The sequence below is a fragment of the Protomyctophum parallelum genome (assembly GCF_964188405.1).
Source record: "Protomyctophum parallelum genome assembly, chromosome: 7".
NCBI classification, from domain to species: Eukaryota; Metazoa; Chordata; class Actinopteri; order Myctophiformes; family Myctophidae; genus Protomyctophum; species Protomyctophum parallelum.
This window is the reverse complement of record NC_139705.1, coordinates 8,348,949-8,372,959: the sequence shown is the minus strand read 5'-3', so window position 1 is coordinate 8,372,959 and position 24,011 is coordinate 8,348,949. Positions and strand designations below refer to the sequence as shown.

Sequence of the window (24,011 nt, the reverse complement as noted above, 5' to 3'; positions counted from 1 at the left end):
CATGGAAAATAAAGCTATAGCGTCAACAGAATTTCTAGTCCAATAAACGACAGGAAAATATGATGGAGAAATTGCAACGCAACACACTCCCCCCCCCTCCCCCCCCCCCTCCCCCCCCCCCTCCCCCCTTATGTTCAGTCTCAGGTGAAAAAGTGCCACCAATCAGCGATGGATTAATTAATGGAAAGAAACAGAACACTGCCATATGCCAGTAATATAATACACATGAAAATATATAAAGGGTTCTTTTCAAAAGGATAGATTATTGAAGCCGTGAATGAAGCAGCAACACACAACATGTATATATACACGACATAATGTGTGATGCATAGTCTTTAGGGGCTTTGCAAACGGCTGCCGTGGATGCACACTGCTGCATGTCTACAGGCCAAATTAAGCCCCGCATGCGTCGCATCCATCTGTAGTAAAGATGGTATATGAGCATTTCTTCTGTTGTTGTTGTCGTCGGGATAATGAGAAAGGCTTTCCTTTGAGACGCTGGCAGAGAAAAAGAGGGGAGGAATTATAGAAGGAGACGCAGAGACGCAGAGAGAGAGAGAGAGAGAGAGAGAGAGAGAGAGAGAGAGAGAGAGAGAGAGAGACAGAGAGACAGAGTGCCATTTGGAATGTGATTAATGAGATCACTGCTGGGTACGCAGTGTCATGGTAATAGTCTGCAAGAGAGAGGGACAGAGAGAGAGAGAGGGGGGGGGGACAGAGAGAGAGAGAGAGAGAGAGAGAGAGAGAGAGAGAGAGAGAGAGATAGAGAGAGAGAGAGAGGGGGGGGGGGGGGACAGAGAGAGAGAGAGAGAGAGAGAGAGAGGGGGGGGGGGACAGAGAGAGAGAGAGAGAGAGAGAGAGAGAGAGAGAGAGAGAGAGAGAGAGAGAAGAAGCAAAAAGGGAATGAAAGAGGAAAGCTGGCTGGCTGACCAGGCCATCTACAGCAACACACACAACTAGGAAGGAAGTGAGAGATAGAGAGAGAGAGAGGGAGAGAGGGAGTGTGTGCATGCATGCGTGCGTGTGCATGTGTGTGTGTGTGTGTGTGTGTGTGTGTGTGTGTGTGTGTGTGTGTGTGTGTGAGAGAGAGAGAGAGAGCAAAGCGAGGAGGAGGATATGAGAGAGAGGGATGAATGGACCAGTGGGGGGGGGGTTCTCTGTCTCTGTTCGCTTTTTAACAAGTGAAGTGTTTAGAGAGAGGGTCTGTGCAGGGCCAGGTCTGGGCACAGACAGAGACGCCTTCTCCTTCTCCTCCTCCTCTCCGAGGGCCGACCCGACCATGATGAAAAGAGTAGTGGGCCTGCTGATGCCCCCGGGGGGCCAGGGGCCGCCCTGCCCCTAAGCCTCTTTATCTGTGGCCCACAGAGGTTAGGAGCTGAGGGGGGGAGGGGGGGGGGGGGGTCAAGCAGAGGTCAGGTTCCCCTAAAAAGGTCGCACAGACCTCCTTCCAGTCCATAACGCGCTGCTCAATGGAGAGGGGCGAGGCATTAAATAAACATCAACTCGGCTATGATTATTGCAATGGATGCGCCCGCTCTCGCCCGTGTGCACGTGTCGTGCACCGTGCGGAAAACCCACACACGTGTGCGCACAAGCAAACACACACACACACACACACACACACACACACACGACACAAGCAAAAACCACACGAAATGCTTCCACTTCACCTCACGATCCCAGCAGTGTGAACAGCTTGCTCTCAATCTTTTCTTTTTTTATATATATATAGTAACAACAACAACAACAACAACTACATAGCACAGTCTTTGTACTCTCGGTCTAGTATATATATATATTTTGTTGCAATAAGCCGCTTAGCAGATGCCATTAGTGTGGCCAACTTCACAGGCTAATAGTTTCTACAGATGGACAGGGAGTATCTACGTCTCTACTGTAGTTAAACTCTCAAGGGTGTTTCGGCAGCGTGTTCACGGCCGTCAGATGATCACAGGCTGTTTGCTACAAAGCACACAAAGGCTGCCTTCATACGGAACTTCACAGAAACGCCAGAGATAATCCTTATTGGTCATCTTCACATGCTTGGGTAGAGACCTCTCTCTCTCTCTCTCTGAGATAGCACTCGCAGTCATTCTGAAGTTCAGGTCAGAACAGGAAGAAGAAAAACACCTTTATGTGCACAGTAGTTGTACTGTTGGAAGATTTGATTCAGACCTTTTCTGGGAGAGAAATTGCTTCAAAATCGCTGTTGGGGAGATGATGTTCTTTCGTCGGCGAAAGGCAATTTCTACAGGCAATTCTATAGACACCCCATTATTGCCAGTGGGCAAATTGAGACCGAATTGCTTTAGAGTAACGTGATTAGAAAGATTGCTGGCGATCTAGCAGAGGGATATACTTGGAGATAACAGCCAGGAGATAAAATATTGACAGCTGTTTTCAGATTCCAAGGAAAATACTGCCCAAACCTCACTGTGTCATTTTGTTTGTTTTACCTCCGAGTAACCTTTTTCTCGCTGCCACATTTGGTAAACAGGTGCATTTTAATTAAACTGTGTTTTTTTAATTTATTATTTCCTTTTCAACAAGGAAAATAAAGCCAATGACTTAAAGGGATGCAATTATTTCTTCTGTGTGGGATTAATTGGCGCCCGACATTCAATCTGAAAACAAAGTGATACAGCGTGCTATTAAGAGACTGACATTCAGTGGGAAGTATCAATTATGTGAGTGCGATGATTGGAAACAAGCTGTACCTGGTTGCAATTACAACACAGCCAGAGTTGAGTTTTATTTCCCCACTTCGTCTGGGTTATATTTATTTATTTTAATTCGCTCAACGTTTATGCAAGCCGCACACGTCGTATACTGACAACAAAGCCGCGTAATAAATCCATTAAATTTTTTTTTTTATGACCAAGCCCATGAGGGCTTTACTATTGGTAAAACAAGACTTCTCCTTGAGCATGCAAGATGGCAAGCTATTGTGCTGTTCTGTATAGTGATAATCACAATGTGTGTGTGTGTGTGTGTGTGTGTGTGTGTGTGTGCGCGTGCGCGTGCGTGCGTAGGTGAGCAGAATCCTCATCCTGTTGTTCTGAGAGTATGACCAGCAGAGGAAGGGGGGGGGCTCTATTCAGCTGTTGCCAAGGCCTCAGCTGTTGCTAAGGACATCATCCCCAATGGGTGTCAGAGCCCCTCTCTTCATCTCTCTCTCTCTCTCTCTCTCTCTCTCTCTCTCTCTCTCTCTCTCTCTCTCCTTCCTTCCCTGCCTCCCCTCATCTGGCCTGCCTCTCATTAGGGCCTAAAGGTCGCAGCGAAACGTGGAGGACGGGTCAGAGAGCACGATGCACAGACCTAATCTGAGCCGTGTCTGATCCCACTCAGCAGACCGCACCGCACCGGGGCCACGAGAAGAAGAAGAAGACACCTGAGCAGCCCACAGACAGACAGACTGCACTCAGTTACTGCATCTCATAACACTATAGTACGCTTCTCAACCCATTCTGACCTGAGATCAGATTCTAAAAAATGTCTGACAGTTTTCTGAAAAAGCTACGTTTGTATGTCAGTCGTTCTTCGATTTTTCAAAAATAGCAGACCTACAAGCTCGTAGCGCGCCACTCGGTGGTGCGCTATGAGCTTGTAGATCTGCTATTTTTCAATAGCTAAAGCATGACATGATGCCAACACCAAAATGGGTTAAATGAAAATAAGCGCTCTTGCGTACTGCTGCCAGTATACCAACGTTTACTAGGTCTGGTGTCACGCACGTCAAACGTCCATCTACTTCCTGTAAGTAGACTTAGGAATAAAACTAGTGTTGACTGATCATTATCTCAAGTAAGCTCTTATTTTGAAGAGGAAGAAGATATCCCTTCCGGTATAGCCAAGAATTAAGGGCACTAGATTTGCCCGTAAACCTCAAGTCTAAGCAGGCATATACAGTAATATACAGGTGTGACGGTACAATTCGGGAGCTTACCGGAGTTTGTTGGAAGGTTTAACGGGAGTTTCCTGTAATATATACACATCCGTATTCCATGCCTTTTTGAGCAGTGTTAAAAACACGAGATTTTAGCCAAAGTATAGCCAATATTTACACTATGAAAACCTGTGACTTAAACAATGTACACACACTTTGGAAGTACGTTAAACATGGAACCTCCGCGTGTTAAGTTATGTGTCCCCCCTGGTCATGGGGAGAGAGAGAGAGAGAGAGAGAGAGAGAGAGAGCTTTAAAGATAATAACAACACTGTAGGTAGTGGTAGCTATACTGTTAACATCAGCATGTGACTAAACAACTACACAACTATAAACAGTTTCTATATTTTTCTATTTCATGAAAAATAATGGTTTTGGACACACAAGCTTTCCGCGTGCACACACACACACACACACACACACACACACACACACACACACACACACACACACACACACACACACACACACACACACACACACACACACACACACACACACACACACACACACACACACACACACACAGAGAAACAGAGCTATGTCGTCCATCAGGGTCTTTGGAGCAGCTGCCACTATTTACATGCCTTTCAAGTCGCTGACCGTTTACGGTGCAACAGATCACAGATCAGCTGCTAACCTAAAAGCTACATCCTCGTCGTCTCCCACATGCTATCCGCCCCGACCGCCACGTCAGACCCATAGTGGTGGCCAGGTGAGCAGGCTCCGTGCCCATTTCTCCATGTTAACCGCAGCTTGATGGCACACTTTTGTGTCCAATTAAACCTCTCGTCACGCAGGACAAATGCACCTGAGCCGCCGCGCCTTTCAAACTCTCTTGTTCAGCTGCCATAATAGGGACGCCGTCCCCAAACTGATTACTTACCAGAGCGTGACAAGAAGAATTAATTAGGCCTGACACCACACACGCACACACACACACACACACACACACACACACGCACACACACACACACACACACACACACCACAGGGCCATGGCCGAGGGACCGAAGGTTAAAAGGGTCGGATAATATGACTTTTAAATGTCTATTCCAAAAGGCACAGTCGGCTGCAAACTATACAGTAGCACTGTTCAAACTCATTTTTTTTCTCTACCTCCGCCATCTACAGTACGCGCTTACTGTAATATGATGATGCTTTGAGAAACAGAGAAAGAAAGACATCGTACCCCGTCGTCAGTCAAAACATTACGAGGCACTTAACCCATTTTGGGCGAGAACCCATTTTGGTGTTGGCATCATGTTATACTTTAGCTATTGAAAAATAGCAGATCTACAAGCTCATATCGCGCCACCGAGTGGCGCGCTACGAGCTTGTAGGTCTGCTATTTTTGAAAAATCGAATAACGACCGACATAGAACCATAGCTTTTTCAGAAAACTGTCAAGTGTGTAGAAGACATTTTTAGAATCTGATCTCAGGTCAGAAGGGGTTAAAATAGCATGAAGAAAATAGGAGAGACGACCTATTTCTGGAAGACAGAGACCGCGGAAAGACTTCCACGCTTCTCGTTGCACTTTGGATCTCATTTCTCTGCACACACACACAGAGAAACACACACACACACACACACCACAGGTGCCTGAGGCTTCGCTAATGAATCCATACAGACACACAGGTAACGCCGTTGAGCGCGAGAAGCGTGTGAGAGGATGCCACATGGGATCGCATCCCTTTGGTCCCCGAGACGTCAGACATCATTTAACCCCTTATTCCTCCTCCTCCTCCTCCTCCTCGGCAGGAGATAACCATGGGAGGTAATAATATATAGGATATTCTTCTCCTATACTGCTTGGTGGGGGGGGATTGACGGCGGTCGCCAGGGGGGAAAACCCCTGGCCGTGCTTTGTGCCGTGCGTGCTTTAACCCATTTTGGCCCCCGGGAACCCCTTTTGGTATTTTAAAAGCATGTCAAAGCTATTGAAGAATCTCATAGCTCATAGGCTGCTATTTTTGAGAAATCGTGCAAATCTTTGAATATATATATTCTTTCAGAGCGTTTTTAACTAAAATAATTGCTTCTGGGGGAAGTCCCTGCATGGAACAACATATTTTCAGATGGGGGTCGGCGGCCAATTTTTGGGGGTCCTTGACGTCAAAATGTTTGAAAACAGAAACATGGGTTTTTTTCAGAAAACGGTCAGGAATTTGAAGGCATTTTGTAGAATCGTCGTCAGGTCCAAATGGGTTAACAGTAACACCCCCCATTCATCTACAGCAGTGATCTCTCTTAACATCCAATTCCATACATGAGCCCTGCCTGCTATCTCCGGCGATATCAAAGGCAGGGCGCTCCCTGCGGCTCCACTCCGCGCTTAACGCTTCCCACCAACTCGCAGGCTCTTGTTTCTCCGTGCAGGGAAGAATGGAAGAAGAACCCCACACACACACACACACACAGCCAATTCCAATTTAGGTTGATGCAATTCTTAGGTATAATGCAAGACCCCTGGAATATAAACCTGCATAGCAAATCCTATACTCCCAATAATTTGACCCAAAGTAGCCCCGAAGCGCTTCACCCCCGCGTGTCTCCGGTTGCGTATATAGGCTGATAAAGGAAACGATATAGCGGGGGCCAAGTGGGTATCAGTGTAAATCTAAGGCCCTGGAATTTAAATAGGACATTAACTGTTGATAGAGCGAGTCTGCGCGCTGACTGTATAGAAAGCATCCGCCGGTGTTAACTCAGAGAGGACTGAGCACCTTTTGGTGTTTTAAACATTATGTTATAATTTAGCTTTTGAAAAATAGCAGACCTACGAGCTCGTAGCGCGCCACCGAGTGGCGCGCTACGAGCTCGTAGGTCTGCTATTTTTTGAAAAATCGTGAAAATGTTGCCTCAAATTTGGAATATATATATATTTTTTAGAACGAACGTTTTTAACTCAAATCTTTGCTTCCGGGGAGGTCCCTGGAACAACGATATTTTCAGATGGTGGGTCTCGGAGGCCAATTACAGATCATTTTGGGGGTCCTTGACATGAAATATTGAGTGATATAGGCCTACAGAAACATGAGGTATTTCAGAAAACGGTCAGGATTTAGAAGACATTTTTTCAGGCCTAAAAATGACTTAACATCCATACAAAACACCCCACCTCTCCCTTTGCTTATACCCGATGCAGGGGACTGGCGGTGTCAGTGGAACTGGAAATGGGTTGGTGCCAGCTCCGGACTATCGATTGGCCCCCTTGCAGTTTTCTGCTGAGGTGAACATCCGCTCCCCTTCACAATCAATCCTGGCACCCCAGGATCCCATGACTATACTTTCTGATGGCCACAGTGACAGGACACAGAGGAGACCCGCTTGCTGTGAGGACAAGCTCGCCGCATATCATGGTATAAAATGCAACTTTACAAACCGTACCACATAAAGGCTCATACATATTAGGGATGCCACAAAGTGACCATCAGCCACATCGAATAGTCGACAGCTCTGCCGAGGCTGTGGAGATCTTCTCATTGTATGCTCTAGTTACTGCCATTCAGGACGGAAAATGAAATCCATTTGGATTTGGGGAGAAGTCGTTTCATAAGGGGCTGGTATGAAGTACTCGATATAAAGAGAACATGTTCAGTTCACTAGTCTACACTCTACTCTACACCTGCCTTCATTTCATCTGATTGTCTGTCTGGCAGGCACTTAACAAGCGATCGTTAACTGTGTCTGTAAGAGAGAGGGGCAGAGAAGAGTGGCTTTGCTCAACTTGATTTAAGCAATATTACACGAGAGGGTGTTGTTTAACGTGGTTATTGCCACGACAGTGATGCGGTCAGGAACGAGACGAAGTCGAGTTCCGCAAGCATCACTGAAGTGGCAATAATCACGTTAAACAACACCCTCGAGTGTAATATTGCTATTCTACAACAGTTACCCTTAAAACAAAGAGAATCGCTGAAAAAATATATTTTTTTAATGACAGATGTAGTCACTACGACCACAAATGTCCAAAGAAACTAGCTAGCCTAGCCACCGAGTTTGCTAGCGCTCTGGGAGAACAGAGCAGCTGAATTCTTTGTTTTGATTAGGTGGTGGTGTGTGCTGGTTAAACCACCGGCTAGAAGGCTGTTTCAACCAATCAGATTGCTTCCTCTTAACGACCTGTTGTAGAATTATACTTATATTCTCCACTCTGACTCTGATGAAGGTACATGTTCGATATATCATGCAGCCTTACTTATTTTCTTTTTTTCTGTTCGATTTTCGATTATGAAATATTAAAATCGATTTCGGAGACTGCGATGATTCATCGGAAAATCGATTATTCGCCGGCATGCCTAATACATTATACTTCCGTTTTTGGTGATAGGTTATCACCGTTTTAGGTGATAAGCTATCACCTAAAACTAAGAGCTAGTTGAGGCCATCATACTCGCGGTGATGTCCTTAAGGATTGACCCCGCCTCCCTGTGGTTTACGCCGGGTAAGAAGCCACACACACATCCACCTTATCGGCCTGTGAGCGTGCATGCTTGCCTAACCCATTTTGGTGTCGGCATCATGTTATGCTTTAGCTATTGAAAAATAGCAGATCTACAAGCTCATAGCGCGCCACCGAGTGGCGCGCTGCGAGCTTGTAGGTCTGCTATTTCTTTTAAATCGAAGAAGTGTTTCGTTCATGTGTGCATCTATAACGCCCCATGTGCATATCCTCCTCCCTCCCTCCATGTCTGTTCATGATGCCACCCTGCCTCCTGGCCTCGTGTACTTCAATCAATCCCTTCCAAAGAAGAGGGGGGGGGGGGGGGGGGGAGAAAATAATAACTGCCACACTCTGCCATGCACCAGCAGAGCCAGGGGAAATGGCAACACAGTCTACTGTACGACAGCAGGAGCCAGTCTGCAGGGACAGGAGAGAGAGAGAGAGAGAAACAAGAGCCATATACAGATAGAGAGAAGGAGAGAGAGACGGAGGGAGGGAGGGATTGAATGGAGGAGAAAGTGAGAGACGGTGGAGAGGGAGGAGGAGGAGGAGGAGGAGGAGGGGGTTGGCAGCGCGGCGGGCATCTTTGTGGGAAAGCAGCCAATCCAATCACAGGCAGCGGTGTGCAGAAGCAGCAGGCCGGCCGCTTTCTGCACTAAATTCACATTTTCACCAGATTTTCACACTTTGCCTCTCCGTCGTCGTGTCTCGTCCTTTGACCCGATCCCCCAGTCGAGAGGAGAGGAGACTGCATGTGTCACCAGGGGCTTGTGAGGTCACCCGACACCCCCCTCCCCTCCCCGCCCCCCCCCTCCTGTACGTGAAGGGATGACACCAAAGAGCACCACTCATGCACACACACACACACACACACACACACAGTCCAGAGTGCAGTCCCCTCCTGTGCTACACAGCATGTAAGCCATGACAGCCATGCACAGCCACCTCATGGTATATCCACGGCTGAGTGACCCTCTGGGCGGCTTTCTGCTGCTGCTGCTGGCGACGGCTTGGCCCCGCGCAGCAGACCGTTGTCCCACCGCTGTGCGCCGCTGATATCCCGGTTAATCCCCCCCCCCCACCCCCACCCCCCCTCCACCCTACCGTGCTTTAAAGCGTTACTGTGGTTACCAGTCGTTCGTTCCCCCCCCCCCCCCCCCACATGAGGAAGGAGACAAACTAACCTATAGGCACCCGACATGCAAAAAAAGGTCCATTTTGCATGGATTTTCATATGTGTGGGGGGCGAGAGATAGACGGCTTCGGCGAGGATGAGTGTGTGTGTGTGTGTGTGTGTGTGTGTGTGCGCGCGCGCTGTTATTTGTGTGTGTGCGTGCGTGTGCGTGTGCGTGTGTGTGTGTGCACGTGTGTGTCAGTGAGATAACAAAAAAGAACATGCAGGCAACAGCAGCAGAGTGAGGAGAACACAGTTCTCCGTCTCGTCTGATTTAGCCATGGAGTTATGCAGAGTGAATCTTCTCTCCCGGTCTCCAACCAACGAACAACTATAGCCCCGATCAGGGACACCGATTCCGAACAAAGGGACCGCAAGGCCATAAACAACTCAAGACCATTTGTTGTCGGGTTTTTCTCTAGAAGGCAAGGCGTGCGCGTCTCACTTTCTGAGACGCATATCATGCAGCTGCCGTTAGCATGCGAGGCACACAGCCATATAGCCTCTCATGTGATGCTGCACGCACACACACACACACACACACACACACACGCTCACGATGCTGTCAGTCAAACGGTGTCTTGGGGGGGAGGAGGAGCAGCCAGGCGTTTGCTGACAAATCTATCTTGTTGACTGCGGTACGTACAGTAAGCCGCACAATGCAACACAATGCAATCAAACACTATATGTGACACACACAATCAACACATGCCCCACAGAGCATCACAGTCAAGTTCAAACAGGTTGTTTTGACTTGGGGGGACCATGTATGTTGTGTTGTTGTCCCCGGTCAAAACACATCTATAGAATAGATCTATGGAATTAGATCCCTCAGGGGAGTATTCTATATAGCCCATAGTGTCTTTTCTGTTTTCGCGGCTCTGCGTTACATATTTTCACTGGAAATAGCCGATCTACAAGCTTACAGCGCGTTTTGCGTTGCACGTTGAACGCGTTGTATAAGCTTGCAGATCTGCTGTTTTCTGACAAAGTGTCCCCCGGGAATAAGGAAGCTGGGGTTCAAAGTGATTAAACCATTTTGGGGCGGGAACCCCCTTTTGGGGTTAGCATTATGTTATGCTTTATAGCTATTGAAAAATAGCCGATCTACAAGCTCATAGCGCGCCACCGAGTGGCGCGCTACGAGCTTGTAGATCTGCCATTTTTGAAAAATCGGATGTAGAAGACATTTTTTAGATCAAAATGGGTTAATGACTAATGAACTCCAGACGCTGAAATAACAATAGGATCGGCTCTTTACAAGTCGCTCCAACTCTCTCTGCCACTCTTATGCATTATGTTTTACTCCGACAATACGATGACAATGTCGCGCAAAACAAAAATAGCCGATCAACAAGATCATAACGCATCATAATGCGCTGCACTGTGACCTCCGAGTACTGTAGATTGGCTATTTTTGGAGACTATAAATTAGGCTTTATAGCAAGCAGCAGTTAACCTTTTTTTTTTGTGTCATTAACTGGCTGGTGGCCCTCATGATCCCACTCCTGCAGGGTATACGAGAGGCTTGCTCTCTCAAGCCTCACAGTGCGGGTCAAAGGCAGAAAGGTGCCCATTAACCCATTCTGACCCGAGATCAGATTCATACAAGGTTTCCACTGGACACACACTGGTCCGATTAACCCATTCTGACCTGAGATCAGATTCTAGAAATGTCAGTCGCTCTTCGATTTAAAAAAAATAGCAGACCTACAAGCTCGTATCGCGCCACTCGGTGGCGCGATATGAGCTTGTAGATCTGCTATTTTTAAATAGCTAAAGCATGACATGATGCCGACACCAAAATGGGTGCCCGTTCAGAATGGGTTAAAATGAATGGGCCAGTGCAGGTTATTCAGCACTCAGGGCAGACTTAAAAAGGCACTGGTAATGACCACTACACAGAGGTCTCGTTCAGACCCGACCCCCCCTTTCTTCAGGTCTCCCCAGAGATCAGACCACTTGAATTCATTCATTTCGTCTGCTTTTTAAAGCCAATGTTTATTTGGTTCCCATCACCACCCCCCCCCCCCCCCCCATGTGTATATTAGTCCCTGTCACTGCTGACTATTACTCGTCTGGACTAGCCTGGGCACCACTTCATTTCGGTATATGATCCGGGCTGGAGCCGGATGATATGCTTACAAACAGGAAGAAGCGGAAGCGGAAACTTCCTTTTCCCTCTCAATAAAAGCTCTCGTAAGCGAGAGCTTTTATTTAGAGGGAAAAGGAAGTTTCCGCTTCCGCTTCTTGACTACAAAACAATACTACAACATGACGTAACCACATCATCCGGCCCCAGCCCGGATCATACGGACTTTTGAAACAGAGACCAGGCTTTCCTCCGAGGCGGTGGAAAGCCTGGTGATGCGAGGTTACGTCTGGACAGATGACGTCGCCAGCTTCTTCTTTTTTTTTTTTAATACCTGGAACACGCTATCCTTCTCCTTATAGTTCTGCTCTCCACTGAACAAAAGCACCCTGCAGGTCAACTTGTAGCATCAACAGAGACCTGGCCTTCCCTGCCTTTGGCTTAAAAAGGTCCACAGTTTCCACCCACAAACATCGGAGCGCCGCCGCCCGGGCCAAGCCGGAATTCGGCACCGAGGAGGAGAACTTCACCCCTTGCAATGCCACACACTCGGAACCACCCCTATATAGAACCAACTTTTATAACCTCTGGGTATATACCACCGGACAACAGATGGAAAAGATATAGATAGAAGATAGAGGAAATATATAGCGTGACAAAACGCGTGGGGAGTTCAAAGATTTCAAGATTAAAGAAAGAGCAAACCCGCGACTGACCTTCTTCAGGCGTCCGCTCTTGGTGCCGACGAAGGCCACGCAGTATCCGTTGTAGACGTAGGCGGTGACGGCGGTCATGCGGTCGCGGCTCTCCGTGTACAGCGTGTGGCCGGTGACCAGCTCAGAGCCGCCCAGCGGCTGGTTGATGTCCAGGCCGCAGAAGGAGTCGTCGATGGGCACCGGCTATAAAAAAATGGAGGAGATAAGAAAGAAAGAAGGAGGTATTTAAGCAGAGGGGCAGAATATATATATATACGAATGAGGGAGAAGCAACAAAAACTAATAAAAGGACAGGTGGCAATGACTGGTGGGAGAGGTAACAAGACTATTCGCCCCGTTTCTGTTTTCCTCCCAGAATTTTCCCCAGTGAGGGGTGGGAGAGGCTGGACAGCAGACGGCTGGACTTTGAATTTCTCTAACTATAAACTTTCATGACAGCAGAACAGCCTAAGTACAAATATAATTTATGAAAAGCTACTACAGTGAAGTCTGTTCACAGAAGTTGTTGTAGGATATGTGGGGATTATCTGACGAGGTACCATTTGAGTGTGCAAAACCTTACATATACTAAATAATACTAAATTGTTTATAGGTTCAATATAAGTCAAATAATTTAGCCTTTCCACAGGAGTATCTTTTTATATTTTTCCAAAAAGAATACAAACAGCCAATAGCATATTACAAAGTCATCCCCCTCACTGGGGAAAATTCCGGGAGGAAAAACGGCACGCACCAGGGCGAGTAGTCCAGTATTCGTGGGAGACATCCATATATATATACTGTATAAAATAACCATAAAGGCTCTGGAAGTTTAGACGCGGAACGCGAAAGGCCGGTCCGTCGAAAACACATCAGATGTGGAGTGGAGACATATATGGTCTCAGAGAATAAGATATGAGACGAGTGAGAGAGAGAGAGAGAGACCGAGAGAAAGCGCGAGCCGGAGGGTTATGGAAGGAGACAGCTCGCTAAGTAGGAAAGATGAAGGAGGTGACAGAGAGAGAGAGAGACGGTGGAGACGAAGGCCGTGGTAGAAGTCGCGACTGGAGAGAGCCGCGGGGGGTCAGAGGGCAGTCTTAGAAGGAAATGAGTGGCGTCGAGCATGAAAGAGACTTCTTCTCCTCCTCCAGACAAACTGCCTGCCTCTCTCTTTCGTCCACTTGGCGCAGAGGTGTTTCAGCCTCACCTATGTTACTGAACTCCGCCTGGCTCTCTCCCCATGGCTCTGGCCTATAGCGTCACACCTCTGTAGGACAACACAAGCTACATGCTATAACCACAGGAGACCAGCGCAGAAGTAGTGCAAATAGTATAAAATACAATATAAAGTATACCTAACCACACGAGAGAGAGAGAAGGCACGATTTAAGTGGAGAGTGGTGGTTTCTTGAGCTGCTTTTAAGCTCTCCTTGGGAAATAATTACTATACCTACTATACTCAAATCTGGGATCGTTCACACTCCGGACTTTATCGTTGAATCTCACTGAGCTTATACTTTAATCATTCCATTTTTTTTCTCCCCCCTCTCGGTGAACTTGCAAAGGATTACGGGCCCGTGTGATGATGTTGGGCTCCAAGGATTCAAATGAGAACGAGAAGTAACTGTTATGCCCTCGAGTAGTCTGTTCCAGAGAGGAGAGGAGAGGAGAGGAGAGGAGAGGAGAGGAGAGGAGAGGAGAGGAGAGGAGAGGAGAGGAGAGGAGAGGAGAGGAGAGGAGAGGAGAGGAGAGGAGAGGAGAGGAGAGGAGAGGAGAGGAGAGGAGGGGGGGGGGGGGGGGGTAATGAAGTGGAGGAGAAATGACGAAGGTCGTTTGTAGCGTTGAATCAGGTCAGTGCTATATAAGACAGAGTGTCTGCAGAGTGTCTGTGGCCCTTAGCTGCCACTGGCTGTGACAGCGGCCTCAAAGTGCCACGTAGAGTAAGTATAAGATGGGCTGGCAGGGAGGAGGAGGGAGGGAGGGAGGGAGGGGCCCGGAATCTCAGAAGTTCTTACATTGTCACCTCTCTCTCTCTCCCCTGTGACTTATTACTTCTTAATCTCAGGTCAGTCAGTCAGACACTATCTCTCTCTCTCTCTCTCTCTCTCTCTCTCTCTCTCTCTCTCTCTCTCTCTCTCTATCCCTCTCTCTCTCTCTCCCTCTCCCTCCCTCCCTCCCTCCCTCTCTCTCTCGTGTCAGACAAGCAGAAGGGTCCAGACAGAGTGATGAGTGATGTCTCCTACCCTGGGAGCCTCACTTCTTCTTCCTAGCTCTATCACACAGCTTTTCACAGAGCAGAGCAAAAAGGGAAAAAAAGAAGCAATATAATGCTGACGGGGAGTAATCGCCTCCGCTCTCATAGTCAACCCCCCCTCCCTCCTCCCCCTTCCCCCATTTTATGGCATTTCCTTTCATTTCACTTGCCCAAAAATAGCACAGAGGGATAGGTGAGGCAGCCAATCCCGCATGTGATATTCAAACGGGGAAATCTAAATTGAGCTCAGCTTACAGTGCGCAATCTGCCGGTTCCTCTCTCTCTCTCTCTCTCTTTTTGTATTGTGTGTGCGTGTCACAGTCTCTGGCTTATCAATAGCTACACTCCTTCAGCTGCACGCCGAGATTCCACGAGGTCTGATCCAGGCCGTTTGGTTCTGATTATATCAAGATCGTTAAGATGATGTATGCGTACCAGACTTGGCAGCCGACCCAAACCCCACTGGGTCCCAAGCGGTCAAGTTTCCCGGCACACCTTCTTGCTGCACGCACGCACACACACGCACACACACACACACACACACACACACACACACACACACAGACTCGTGCATAATAGCCCCACGCATATACATTTGAGCACTGGTTGAAACTTGAAAGAAAAGTGGATTCACCACCGCGGCCGCCCGTTTCATCTATAGCGCTAATTACATCGCTAATCTTTACCAGGGCTGTGGTTGTCTCTAAATATAGAGACGGTATACCGGTGCTATTAATCCTTGTCAAGTAACCCGACGGGTATAAAATAAAAAATGGCCGTTTAATCTACACTCAGCATCAGTATAGTTACTCCGGGGCTGCAGTCTGCCTCAACGCCGGGCCTTTACATAATGATATTAAACAACACTGTGATATAATATAACACAGTTCCACGCTATTTAAAAAAGAGCAGACCTACAAGCTCGTAGCGCGCCACCGAGTGGCGCGCTACGAGCTTGTAGGTCTGCTATTTTTGAAAAATCGACTGACATTTTTAGAATCTGATCTCAGGTCAGAAAGGGTTCATCAGAGCAGTGTGTGTCCAGTGGAAACCTCGTATGAATCTGATCTCAGGTCAGAATGGGTTAAGAGGGACAGGGTATCTGGGTCTTCAACGTCACGGGACATGTCATCGTCATCAATACAAGCTCTCATTTTTTCGCATTTCGGTAATTAGTCGTTATAGGCCACTGAACTCGGGGAGAGAAAAAGAAATGGGGCTCCAGACAGAGGAGGAGGAAGAAAACACAGCACTGTGATAACAGCGAGTCCTGATAGAGACAGAATCCGATATATATTTCGAACTCCCGGAGACGGTGTGTGAGAATCTCCAGACGGTAAAAAAAAAGAGCTGGGGTGATAAATCTTTGATGGGCTGCTGTGTGTGTGTGTGTGTGTGTGTGTGTGTATCCCCTGGCTCAACCTCAGATATACCTCTAGCTTCAGACTTGACCCCGCATGTAAGCACGCTACACACACACACACACACACACACACACACACACACACACACACACACACACACACACACACACACACACACACACACACACACACACACACACACACACACACACACACACACACACACACACACACACACACACACACACACACACACACACACACACACACACACGCACGCTGGGAGTGTCTGCAGGATATAGAAGAGGCAGACCGAGAGAGAGAGAGCTATAATTAATGCTCGCTGCACTTCTGCCTACCCCGCTGTTATAGCGTCGGCATGCGGCGCGTGGAGTTTTTCGCTGTGAAGAACAAACCTCAGTCTCTAGGGACGGGGTCGATCTAACCTTGATTCACCTATTTTGTCAAGTATTTCAAGTGTGAGTAGTATAGTGTGTACAGAGAGATATTATACTGCAGGTTCTAGGCCAAATTGATTTCTTTTCCCCTATAACGGAGGCGACAGAGTGAAGCTCCTTTCCCATGGTGGAAAAAAAAACGGTCACACTCTTTTGAAACGGGGAAGACGGACTATATAAGCAGTCCAAGGTTAACGTTATAGCCGACAGATCCTATCCTGCTGTTAAATGTGATTTGTGACGGAACCCTAGAAGACTTCCTAATCCATTGACATCTTTCATGCATGATCCGTTAAACGCTAGAGATTTATCGATTGCTCATTGACCACGAGGACGCTCGTATATAAGCCAGGCATTTGACATCCACTTATCTGTGAGGCTGCAGACAAACAGTGCAGTGAGGGGGGGCCGGCCAGGTCTGTTCTCGGTGTGCGACATGAAAGGCTGAACAAAGCAATATTGGCAGCTCAGAGTGCTATGGGGAGATGTGATAATGAGGCCTCGAGGAGGGGGAGTGAGAGGTATACAGCACCTTTTGGTGTTAGCATTATGCTACGATTTAGCTATTGAAAAACAGCAGATCTACAAGCTCGTAGGTCTGCCGTTTTTGAAAAATCGAAGAACGACCGACATACAAACATAGCTTTTTCAGAAAACTGTCAGGATGTAGAAGACATTTTTTAGAATCTGATCTCAGGTCAAAATGGATTAAAGGTAGCTAGCTAGCTAGCTAGTGTGGCACCCTTTCGAAGTTTACTGAAGACCCCATGGAGAGATGATGAGGGAGGGATTCCAGCTATGGGAGCTGCTGGACGAAAAGGTTCCAATTCTGGCTTCCCACGGTTGGAAAAGCCTTGACGTTGCAACATACCGTTGCAACATACCGTTTCTCCCCCCCTCCCCCTTTCGACCTGGTCTATCCATTCTATATATGCCGCCTCTTACTTTGGCGGCGGGCTAATGAAACCGAACAGCGCCGGTTACAGATAACGTCTCTCTCTCTCTCTCTCCTCCTGACAATCACCTCTGACACTACGCTAATGGGGAATTTACTGATGTTAATAAAGGCGGTCAATAGGGGGGGTCCCTGGGGGGGATTAGCAGCCTTAAGGGAGGCAGAGTGGTATGGTTTACCTCACTGTATTGGAGCAGGCAGGGATATCGTTAACCCATTCTGACCCGAGATCAGATTTCTAAAAATGTCTTCTACATCCTGACAGTTTTCTGAAAAAGCTACATTTACAAGTCAGTGGTTCTTCCATTTTTCAAAAATAGCAGATCTACAAGCTCGTAGCGCGCCAATCGGTGGCGCGCTATGAGCTTGTAGATCTGCTATTTTTGAATAGCTAAAGCATAGCATGATGCTAACACCCAAAATGGGTTAAGACCCTACAGAAATATATATTTCCCCCCCTCCCCACTGCTCCTGCACACACTGCCCCCCGAGACAATGACATGAGTCAGAACTATAGGGGTGTAACAATATAATTAGTAACTGCATCGAAAAATCTATTTTAATTTCAAGAATCGAAGTGTGTCGAAATGAAAACGGCAACATTGACCATGTATCGGATCGTTTTGCGATGCAAATAATCGCTATCGAATCGTTTCGCTATGACAATAATGTAATGTAATAATGATGTATCAATACTACATTTTGGTGTGGCATGTGTGGTATTTAGCAATTTTTGAGTGGTGCAAACCACTCAAAAAGGAACAGCAATGTCCGTGTCCCTGTGTCCGCCTATGTGACGTTAATGAGCACCAGTATTATCTAGAGTACCAGTAGGGGCACTGTTGTGCCAGAAACAGAGAGAGAGACACAGTGCTGCACTGTTGCCTGCTAATATATGAGAGAGAGAGAGAGAGAGAGAGAGAGAGAGAGAGAGAGAGAGAGAGAGAGAGAGAGTCAGAGAGGAGGGGGGGGGTGAGAGAGAGGGGAGTTGCACCACTCAGTTCACACAGGTGTGATTTTTTTAAGGAAAAAGAGGGGATTAATTACTTAGTTTAAAATAATGTCAATGTATTTTAATTTAAATAGTTATCGGATCGCCATAATGAACCAATATCGTCCACGTATCGTCAACCACGTATCGTATCGTCAACCACGTATCGTATCGTCAACCACGTATCGTATCGTCAACCACGTATCGTATCGTCAACCACGTATCGTATCGTCAACCGCGTATCGTATCGTCAACAACCACGTATCGTATCGTCAACCACGTATCGTATCGTCAACCACGTATCGTATCGTCAACCACGTATCGTATCGTCAACCACGTATCGTATCGTCAACCACGTATCGTATCGTCAACCACGTATCGTATCGTCAACCACGTATCGTATCGTCAACCACGTATCGTATCGTCAACCACGTATCGTATCGTCAACCACGTATCGTATCGTCAACCACGTATCGTATCGTCAACCGCGTATCGTATCGTCAACCGCGTATCGTATCGTCAACCGCGTATCGTATCGTCAACCACGTATCGTATCGTCAACCGCGTATCGTATCGTCAACCGCGTATCGTATCGTCAACCGCGTATCGTATCGTCAACCGCGTATCGTATCGTCAACAACCACGTATCGTATCGTCAACCACGTATCGTATCGTCAACCACGTATCGTATCGTCAACCACGTATCGTATCGTCAACCACGTATCGTATCGTCAACCACGTATCGTATCGTCAACCGCGTATCGTATCGTCAACCGCGTATCGTATCGTCAACCGCGTATCGTATCGTCAACCGCGTATCGTATCGTCAACCGCGTATCGTATCGTCAACCGCGTATCGTATCGTCAACCGCGTATCGTATCGTCAACCGCGTATCGTATCGTCAACCGCGTATCGTATCGTCAACAACCACGTATCGTATCGTCAACCGCGTATCGTATCGTCAACCGCGTATCGTATCGTCAACAACCACGTATCGTATCGTCAACCGCGTATCGTATCGTCAACCGCGTATCGTATCGTCAACAACCACGTATCGTATCGTCAACCGCGTATCGTATCGTCAACCGCGTATCGTATCGTATCGTCAACCACGTATCGTATCGTCAACCACGTATCGTATCGTCAACCACGTATCGTATCGTCAACCACGTATCGTATCGTCAACCACGTATCGTATCGTCAACCACGTATCGTATCGTCAACCACGTATCGTATCGTCAACCACGTATCGTATCGTCAACCACGTATCGTATCGTCAACCACGTATCGTATCGTCAACCACGTATCGTATCGTCAACCACGTATCGTATCGTCAACCACGTATCGTATCGTCAACCACGTATCGTATCGTCAACCACGTATCGTATCGTCAACCACGTATCGTATCGTCAACCGCGTATCGTATCGTCAACAACCACGTATCGTATCGTCAACCACGTATCGTATCGTCAACCACGTATCGTATCGTCAACCACGTATCGTATCGTCAACCGCGTATCGTATCGTCAACAACCACGTATCGTATCGTCAACCACGTATTGTATCGTCAACCACGTATCGTATCGTCAACCACGTATCGTATCGTCAACCACGTATGGTGATATGATACGTGTCGTATCGCTGTTCAAATCGTATCGTTACACCCCTAGTCAAAACCCACAGTGCATGTACTGTATGTCCGAATGAACCCTGTACTGTATTGTGTGAATCACGGATGGGCATCGCGCGCGCATGCACACACACACACACACACACACACACACACACACACACACACACACACACACACACACACACACACACACACACACACACACACACACACACACACACACACACACACACACACACACACACACACACACACAGTGGGGGAGGGGAAGTATGTTTGTTTGGATTGTGCTGAAGGAAAATAATCATCGCTTTGATGGTTGCCAAGCGATATAAATCCACCTCTCGTGTGTGAATTTGAGAAAAGCAGGATTCTGTGCTAGGGCAGTAACAGCTCACTTCACGACTCACTGACTGCTGTGTATGTTTTTATTGAATAAAAACACACACAGCAGTCAGTGTGAAGTATAAGTGTGCAAACACAGCGGCGTCTTAGTTTCGACTATGTGGTTTCTTGGCCAAACATTGACCATTGACTACAGTATGTGACTGCCCTGCTCAGGCCGTTTAAAGTTTCTATTTTAATATAGGCCTGACGTCGAAATATTTAAAAAAAATGTCTTCTAAATCCTGACAGTTTTCTGAAATACCTATGTTTCTATGGCAACGGTTCTCAATATTTCATGTCAAGGACCGCAAAAATGTGTAATTGGCCATCGACCCCCCATCTGAAAAATATGTAGTTCCAGGGACCCCCCCATCTGAAAATATGTAGTTCCAGGGACCCACCCCCCCCCATCTGAAAATATGTAGTTCCAGGGACCCCCCCGCCCCCCCCCCAGAAGATATGAGTTGAAAACGTTCACTATGAGAGAAAATATTATTTGCGCCACATTACAAAAATAGCAGATCTACAAGCTTAGTAGAATTCCCTCCACAAATTCAAATGCACAGCAAATGAATTGCCTCAACAAACTCGTCTCGGCTCTCGGCTGCGATACAGAAATGCCTCCCTCAATGTGTGCATTACGTGTGGTTATTAGTTGATTCGGTTCTCGATACTTAACCTTAAAAAGACTTTCAGATTTCCCCAGAAGAGCATAAGTGCTGCGCGCCGTTGAATATTAAACAGAAAGACACAGAATGGATTGTTTTGATCCAGCGAAATAAAAAGAGGCATATATACTGCTGTGATAATCGCATTCATGCTGCACTGAATGTGAATGCGATGCATCTGGTGGTGCACTGTGTATTTGTGAATCTGTGCTATATAACCCATTTTGGGCGCGGGAACCACTTTTGGCGTTAGCGTCATGTCGTGCTTTAGCTATTGAAAAATAGCAGATCTACAAGCTCACCGAGTGGCGTGCTACACGAGCTCGTAGGTCTGCTATTTTGGAAGAAACCGAAGAACGACTGACATAGAAAGGTAGCTGTTTCAGAAAACTGTCAGGATGTAGAAGACATTTTTTATAGAATCTGATCTCAGGTCAGAATAACCCCTTTTGGTGTTATGCTTTGGTGTTATGCTTTAGCTATTTAAAAATAGCAGATCTACAAGCTCATAGCGCGCCACCGAGTGGCGCGCTACGAGCTTGTAGGTCTGCTATTTTTGAAAAATCGAAGACATTTTTAGAATCTGATCTCAGGTCAGAATGGGTTAATAATTAAACTGTCAGGATGTAACAGACATTTTTTAGAATCTGATCTCAGGTCAGAATGGGTGTCGCTGCCATGCACTCACCGCCTTGGTGCACTGCACCTCCTTCCCCAGCAGCCAGTTGAGCTCCAGGTGGCCCTCCCCCTGGTAGCAGGACTGCAGGCGCTCCTTGATGCGCGCGTTGATGTCGCGCACCGAGAAGACGCAGAGCGCCGAGTCGTCCGGCGGCCGGCGGAACTGCTTCTGGCCCTTGGAGAAGACGGCGAAGAGCACGTCGTCCTGGGCGCCCACGCCCAGCGCCGCGCCCAGCACGCGGCCCGGCTTGCCCAAATAGGCGGCCTGCAGCAGGCGGTACTCCACGCCGTTGCGCCCCACGCAGCCCACCGGCAGCGACACGTAGGAGTGGAACTTGCGGTCGCCCTTGCAGAGGCGCACGATGCGCGAGGTGTAGAAGAGGTCGCCGGCCGAGGAGCCGCCGGAGCCCGCCGGCATGCCGTTCTCCGGCGTCTCCGGCTGCACGGTGAGGAAGTAGACGAAGCCGCCCGAGGCGAAGCCGTACACGTAGTAGATGTCGAAGTGGGAGACGAGCGCCAGCGTGTCCGAGGGGATCTTCACCAGGGACGACACGAAGTCCGTGTGGAGCTCGTAGTCCAGCATGGAGGAGGACTCGGGGTCGCGCGGGAGCTTGCGGCTGGAGATGGTGGGGAAGTAGTCCTGCTTGCCGTCCACGGCCGTGCCGATGTACAGCGTGCCGTCCTGGCCCTCCGACGAGGGCACGATGACGCCGTACATGGTGCCCGTGCGGTTGACGCTGGAGAGGTAGTGCTCCTTCTTGTGCGACGGCTCCACCAGGATGAAGAGGTCGTCGAGGCGGAGGAGCTTGCAGACGCCCTGGTAGAGGCTGCCGCAGGCCAGCAGGCGGTTCTGGGAGTAGTCCACCAGCAGGAGCTTGTTGACGTTGTCGGTGGCGACCAGGGGCTCCGAGCAGGGCTGCACGATCAGCGGCGGGTAGCAGGCCTTGTTGTCGTCCTCGGGGCCCGTGTCGTGGGACACCAGGAGGGTGAGGTTGCCGGAGAGCTTGTAGACGCGGTTGACGGCGCCGATGTACAGCGCGCCCGTGGCCTGGTGGACGGTGAGGTGGTTGAAGGCCCACTCCCGGCGCTCGGGGTGGAACCTGGCGAACGTCGACGACTGTCCCCCGAGGCACGAGGTGGTGCTAGAGGCGGCTAAGAGCCAGTAGTAGCCGAGCAGGACGGCTACGGCTCGCGTTCGAGGCCGATAAAGTCGCGATGAAGTCCTGCGCGTCGTCGTCACCTCCTGCCGGGCCTCCATTCCTATGACAGGGCCCCTCTCTACGAGCAGCGGCAGAGGAGAGGAGAGGAGAGAAGGGACGACAAGAGGGAGGGAGAAGACCTTCCTTCCTTCGCCTTGGCGTCGTTGGAAGGCTAGCTTTCGGGTTCCAGTTTCACCACAGAGGTCTTCAACATGTTTCTGAAAGAAAGAGAAAAAACGAGAACGAAACGGGACGTTAGAGTTCATTTAGAGCCACGAGAGAAACTATTCTTGGCAGAGGGAAAAGAAGGCTCGTCTCTCTCTCGTCCTCTAAAGACCTGCAGATCAGGTCAAGGTTCATCTCCAGCAAGGCGACGACAAGCGATGCGGTCGAGGCCGACGGAAACACAATGGGGGGAAATCATTATGGTGCACATTCCAGAGGAGCTGCTGGACAGGGTTTAGGGACAATGCAGGAAAAGAGAGGCTCGGTTCCAGCAACGGAAATGAGTCTGGCTTGAGTCATTATACCGCCGCTTAAATCACACACACACACTGAACCATGTTTTCTAAGAACAGTCCAGCAGGCAGTGTTGTTTTCGTCGACTAAAACCAAGACGGTAAATGTTCGTCGACTACCTTTTTTCACCGACTAAAGCGAAATAAAACATTTTTTTTTAAACAAATCTATGATGACTAAAACCAAGACTAAATATACTGACAATTTTGTCAACAAATAAAAACTAGACTAAAATGTTAGGAAGGCACTAGTGGACAAGAGATCCAGTTTTATGCTGGGTTGCATGCTGAAAATAGCGGATATACAAGATTGTATATCTGCTATTTTCAGCATGCAACCAATTAACCAAAGTGTAAAATATGTCATTACAACGACATCAAGGCCTGTCAAAACACATTTTAGTCGACTAAATCAACTGTAGATTTAGTCGACTAAAATCGTATGGCATTTTAGTCGACTGAAACTAGACTAAACACTAGAACATTCCAGGTGACTAAAATGTGACTAAAACTAAAGTGAAAACTATTCAAGAGACTAAAACTAAAAT

At 48.0% G+C, this 24,011-nt stretch overlaps 1 protein-coding gene across 1 annotated transcript in view; it reads right to left on the bottom strand.

Annotated features, from left to right (window-relative positions):
- plxna2 (plexin A2) overlaps positions 1-23,004 on the bottom strand; it is a gene marked incomplete at its 5' end in the record, with an annotated part of 223,411 nt that extends 200,407 nt beyond the window's left edge. The window contains 2 exons of the mRNA XM_083768883.1: positions 12,379-12,561; positions 21,757-23,004. Coding sequence (XP_083625009.1) covers positions 12,379-12,561; positions 21,757-23,004 — 1,431 coding nt within the window. The remainder of the gene's footprint in view (positions 1-12,378; positions 12,562-21,756) is intronic.
- Between the last annotated feature and the right edge of the window lie 1,007 nt (positions 23,005-24,011).